We start from the raw sequence: 6,170 nt of genomic DNA, 5'->3' as shown, positions 1-6,170 counted from the left end.
ACCGCTGTGTGAAAGTGCTTGCCCAGTCCGAAAGATCTAACTCCATGGATCAGTGGAGTTACGTGGTCTCTGTGAGAAGTGTTTTCTTTTAAGTGTGGCGATTTAGTGCATGACGAGAAAGAAGGCTTTGTGCTAATGTTAACTGTAGACGCTACTTTTCGCCAGGGATCCATCATCGAAGCTAAAAAGCTAGAACGACGTTTCTGGCGACATCTATGCGCATATCGCTCGATATCGTGCGGTGGGAAGTCTTGGATCGCAGGGTTACACGGTGAAGATCGTCTCGACGTGACCTTTCGGCTTGCCGAGTGTCTGATGTAGCCTTTGGGTCTCGAATGATGAAGGTCTGCTCCAAGCCAGACCCTACCCAGTACAACAGGATGCTTCTGCTGCTCGCCAGCCTCTTCATCGCCACCGTGGGTGGTGGTGTGGACTGCAGCAGTGGAAGTGTGCCCTCTTTCGCGCGACGTCGCCTAACCTGCGAGGACGCCGAGCAGGACTGCATCGGCCGGCTCACCTGCGGCATGGCTTTCCACGGCCAACGCCTGGACTGCAGGCGAGAGCTGGCCGGCCGAACACCGGGTCGCTGTTCGGTCCACTGCCGCCAGTCTCTCATCTCCCTGGCGAGCACCGAGGAAGGCTACGCGTACATTGGTTGCGAGTGCGGCCTCGACGATTTCTGCCGGGCACTGCGATTGCGGCTTGCCCCCTGCTGGTGGCAGAAACCTTGTGCCTCCGCTTCTAGTAACGCCACCACTGGCTTCCAGATGCCCGGTGGACTGACGTTGATCGCCTCTTCTTCTCCGTCTTCGACGCCCTCCTCAAGACCGCAGTGTTCACAGCTGGCTCAGGACTGCGTCTCTGATCCGGTGTGCTCGGTGGCGTGGGATTACTACCGGCGCTTCTGCCACGAGGTACTCGAGGGTGTGGCGGACAACTGTTCGACGCGTTGCCGCAACAGCGTCCGCATCCTGCTGCAGATGGAGAAGGCTCACAGGCTCCTGGACTGCGCGTGTGATTGGCGAGTTACGCGAGTCACGTGCGGCAACGAACTGAACAGGATACGCATGACATGTTTTCGCATGGACGCCATAGGACCGAGAAGTAGCGGCGGTGCGCTGAGTTTTGGCTGTGGATTTGTAGCTGCGGTTTTGTTGGTTCACCTTGTCCCTTTGGCGTGCACCCAGTGAAGTTGACTGACTTGCGCGTGTACTATACAATCCCGATGGACGCGTTGAAGCAGTTGAAAAAAGAAAAACTAAAGTCCCGTCGAGGACAATAACAAACTTAAATTAACTCTAAGTGTATATGCGCCCACGGACGCCGGGCAATTTTTTTTTTTATTTTATGTTGAAGTTCCATTTCGCTGCTACCCGCTCAGTATTTTTCATTTGGTGAGAACCGTATTTAGGCATACCGTTTGTAGGGTGAGCCTAAAAAGAAAAAAAAAAGTGTAGTTAACAGAAGACAGTTTAGAGGGCTGCAAGGTATATTTGTGGTTCGAGATTCCATGTTCATCCAATCTGACGGCCTTCCCCAGATATGTCTTTGCGTTGTGACATGCTTAAAATTACTGCTAAAGGAAAACATGATAGGACAGTGGTAGGATGGAACGTGCTTCGGTCTTTACGTTTTCCTACTGGCTGCGCTTCCTGTTGCCTTAGACAACTTTAGAGAGGACAGAATCGTTCCAGGTGCACCATACTTGTCTTGAGGCTGTGAACGCGCATCTGTTGGCGGAAGCTAGTCAAAACAGCTTCCCAGAATACGCAGAAAGAAAATGTATGTGTGGGCAGGCATGCTGAGTGGAAAACTGTTTCGAGTCCTTAGCTGCTCGCAAATTTCGTCAGCGAAAATCGAAAGGGATCGTCTGTGTTTTGGGAATAATCGTCGATAGCAGTAGAATGTCTTGATTTCCGATTCTAGCTTGCGTTAGAGGTCATGACTAAGTGCTCAACACCTCGCACTCCAAAAAAGAAAGTTCCACCATTATACTTGTAACGGCAGACCTTTCTATCGCATCAACAGTATTTTGTCCTTCATTTCACGAGAAGTGTTCTGTAAACAACATCATAAAAAAAAGGGCTTGCAGTCCCAACTACAATTGCCTTTACTATACTCAATACTGCAGATTTTTTTTTCGTATTCAGAAAACGTCGCGCAGTATACTACTGTTGCGACAAGATCTAAGTTTTGTCGCTGCATTGACAGGGCTTGGGAAAAGTTCTCGTTAAAACAAGAACATATTCTTCCATGTCTACGTTTCGGAATACTATTTCTTTTGCGTCAGCCGCATTTTTTTTTGTCTTTTTGCGTCATACCATCCTGGACTCAGCTGTTCGCGCACCATGGCTGTTGACTGCTGGCTGTGAACAGTCCAACCAGGAATTAACTTATGAGCACGCTATGTCACTTTCAAAAGACTCTTTTTGTTATCCCTTCCTCGGTGGTTAATTACGAGTTGTATACCTGAGAACAGCTCCACTGTCACTCCTGCTTAAACCTTTCGTTTATACGTCCTGCAGGTCGAGGGATAACCTACCAGAACTACTTGCGTCTACTCACGATTGTCAAATTATGTCCCAAAGTTGTGAGTTGAATGGAGGTTCGCCCACTTTCGTGAACCACAGGTCATTAATGAAAAAGGGGATCGATTTATTAAATTCTCTTGTGCAATTTCACCCCGTGATTGTCAGCGTGTGTAGTTGTTCTCACCAACCAGCAGAGTGTAAGAATAGAGAGCTCAATCACGGCACACGATGACACGAATATCGCCGATTTTAAATTGTGTACAAAGATAAAGCTTGTTGGCAAACTTTCTGGCAAACGATAAATAGGCGTGACGCAAACAGGAAATGTTCCCTTTAATCTTATGTGAGCTGATTCACAGAGCCTTTCACACCTACTCCTCGGCTCGGCACTTGTCGGCGCAGGATGTATGGGCGGTTTTGATAGCTAACGAGACTACCATCTGTTTAAACTATAAGGCTTGGCCCACTGAGCGAGTTGTTAATGTGGGCGAAAAGCGGAAAAAAAGCATCGCTTTCAAGACAATGACCAGCGAAACTAGAAGCAGGTATATCTCTTTTTTTTTCTGGTGGTTGTCCTAAAAGTAACGAAGTTTTTCACTCTTCGCTGCGTAAGCTAGCAGAGTGAAAGCGATAACAGCTGAGACGATGTGCAGCTTTTAACCAATATTAAATCCACAATACTTAATTCGAAAAATGTTTTTGTCTTTGTATTTCTTGAGCTTGAGTAGCATCTTAAGAGGGTGAAGAACTTAGCTATAGTTGTTGTGTTGTTCGGAATACTGCAAAAGTGAAAAGAACAACTAGAAAGGGGAAGATGGCGCCAATGTAGCTGAGCAGCCTTATGTAGTTCGTCCTCTTTCTTCATCTTTTTATTTTATTTATTTAGAAATATGGCATACCCTTCACGAGCCCACGCAGGAGTGGATACCAAAGAAAAAAAAAACATTAAATAGGAAAACAAGTGTAGACACAATAACAATTCATCACCACAGTGGCGTCCTGGTAGTAATAACATCAACTGGATGAAACGCACAGGGAAGCAAATGTAGTTACAAAGTCAAAAGTTAGCATCATGGATTCGGATTCTTCACGGGGTTATTGATGGTGACAAGGCAATTAACATGATTTATGAATGATTCTACTGAGTTACAGTTTACACCAGCTAAGGGTACTTTATTCCAGCAGGGAGTGGCCGAGGGGAACAAAGTATTTATGAGCGTTAATGTGGCTAATGGGTTGGTGAAGTGCGTTTTCATAGCTAGTTCTTGAAGAGTGATGGAAGGGTCCTGGAGGTATGTTTCTCTGCATATGTTCAGATGAACGTGATAAAGTAGAGAATTTTAATTCTTGACAATTGTTCTACCGTTTAAGTGGTGCAGTGTTCCGAAGCATGTGAGTGTTTTGTGACCTTGCACATTGTTTCCATGTGTACCCCGAATAAAAGTGCAATTTCGAATAAATAAATATCCAAGCCCGGAATAAACCCGCGAATTATATTGCGTTGAAGCAAAGAAGCGGACAGATGAAAGTCTTGCTGGCCGGGAAATTGCTACATATTCCAGAACGTAATTGCGCTAACCATGCCGGGTAGCCAACGATCTTTCGGAAAACAGTCGGGTACGCCAAGAACATTGGGGCAAAGTGTTAAAAAGTGCTTCACTACATGATCAGCTTCGGGCTGTCCAGGAGGCCCGCGCGGCGGCGGAGAGCTTCGGGCCGACGTGGGAGCTGCCCTCTACACCTGGCGCCTAGCCGAGTGTCTTTCAGGACCCCTACTAAAGTTTTACCAAACCAAACCAAATCTGAATGCGCGTGCTTCGTATTTTTATCAACTTAGGGTGTGCGTGTTTTAAGGCCCTGGTGGTGTCAATTCACAATGCAATACAAATATTCCGCTAGCGCATTAGGAATAGTCGAAAATTTGCTGAGAATTACTGTGATAATTCTTTAACGATCCCTGTTTCTATCGCTGTTACTATTGTTGCAATTGTGCGAACCTGTCCAGTGTGACGAGGAAGAAGAGGGGACATGGTGAGCTCTTGCTAATAATGCAACAGTATAGCAAATTGGGGAATTTATATCTCATTAGCCATTATTTATTTTTCACTGATATTTTTAAATAATTTGCTAATTACCTTCCTAAGCTTGTATTCAGATTTTGAATATGATTGAATACGTACAAGCCTCGCTAGACCATGTTTTGGACATGTGCGATTTTGACACCGTCAGGGCTCAACGGTTGTTAGTTTAGGAGCCACTGAGTGACGCTATGGATTATTTCTAGAAGAGCTTCCTCTGATTTTTATGCAGATATAGCAATAATAATCAGCTGTTTGACTGGTGACATCAATACAAATAGTAGCAATCAGGCAAAATGTTGTAGTTGCTTTTCAGAAAATGAAAAACTGAAATTTTTGCTATCACAGAGCATGAATTTTGGAATATAGCCATGCACTAACAATGGTAATATTTCTGAACAGCAAGAGGAGCAAATAAGAGTGAGAGGAACTTGACCCTTGAACTTAAGCTTTTACTGGACATTTTTGCTGCTATTCATCTGTACACCGGTAGGGAGCGTCGGAAAGCTGTGTGGCACATGGACAACAGCTAGTGCATCACCGCACGTGCAGAACGTGTGCGTGCTCTCTATGCTGGGAACAAATTCAGCGTGTTTTGCAATTTTTCTTCGCAAGGCCAATGCAATGTGTTCGCAAATGCGTTGCTTCTTGTTGGCCAACAGACAGTGGCATTGCCTCGTGCTATGGATGAAAGGAAATTTTTTGTAGCCTGTGTAAACTCCGAATTTTTTTTTCAGAATAGCAAACTACAGGGTAAAAAGCAGATAAATTGCTTTTTGACTGCTCCAAATTTCAAATTCAGCGTAATTTCATTCTCTTCTTCATTGTGACTCGCGGTAACTAAAGCGGCTCTTTTCACATTTTACACGCAGTGAGCCATGACGTCTTATTCTGACGCCATGGCTATAACTTCATATGTACTTGCACTGCAAGCAATAAATTTTTACTGTGTTGTTATTCCACTATGCAGATACAGAAAAAAAATTTACATCAAAATAAAAACTGAAGAGCCGAAAGGGCAATATTTTTTGACAACTTGTCGAAGATACTTTCTCAATGAACAGACAATGACGAGAGGCACACAGGACGAGCGCTAACTCTCAACCAACGTTCAAGAATCTCACCTGCCTACAACATTCTGCCTTAAGTATCTTAGTAACCCTTTTCCAATTACTTCCTTTACTTAAGGCAGAATGTTGGAGGCAGGTGAGACTCTTGAACGACTGGTTGAGAGTTAGCGCTCGTCCTGTGTGCCTCTCTTGTCCTTGTCTGTTCCGCGCTAAGCCTCCCACTTATCATGTATTTCTCAATGAAACTTGTATTCTGAAGAGCTGGTGGTAATCACAGGGAACGAGGTTAGATAATTGGTGTCGGTGAGCCATTGCCTTCCGCTTATAGATTTATAAAACTCGTTGATTATCAAACGTGCTGCGCTTCAAAACGATCGGTTAAAAAATTTCTTTTCCCTTGGCGCACGAAATGTTTTTTTTTTTCTATATTTTCCCCGGGTCTGCCTTTTATAACTCGCGTATACGGTGAATTCGATTATAGTGAATTATTT

The 6,170-nt window shown here is 44.8% G+C and overlaps 1 protein-coding gene across 1 annotated transcript; it reads left to right on the top strand.

The window, feature by feature from the left end:
- The first annotated feature begins 338 nt into the window (after positions 1–338).
- Positions 339–1,190, top strand: LOC146175416 (uncharacterized). The gene has a single exon (XM_084580803.1). It carries the CDS (start codon positions 339–341, stop codon positions 1,188–1,190), a length of 852 nt encoding a protein of 283 aa, XP_084436929.1.
- Positions 1,191–6,170: the final 4,980 nt, after the last annotated feature.

This window comes from Amblyomma maculatum, chromosome 10 (assembly GCF_055883805.1).
Source record: "Amblyomma maculatum isolate TAMU_Amacu chromosome 10, ASM5588380v1, whole genome shotgun sequence".
NCBI lineage: Eukaryota > Metazoa > Arthropoda > Arachnida > Ixodida > Ixodidae > Amblyomma > Amblyomma maculatum.
The sequence above is the reverse complement of the archived record's forward strand: the minus strand, read 5'-3'. Positions and strand labels throughout refer to the sequence as shown.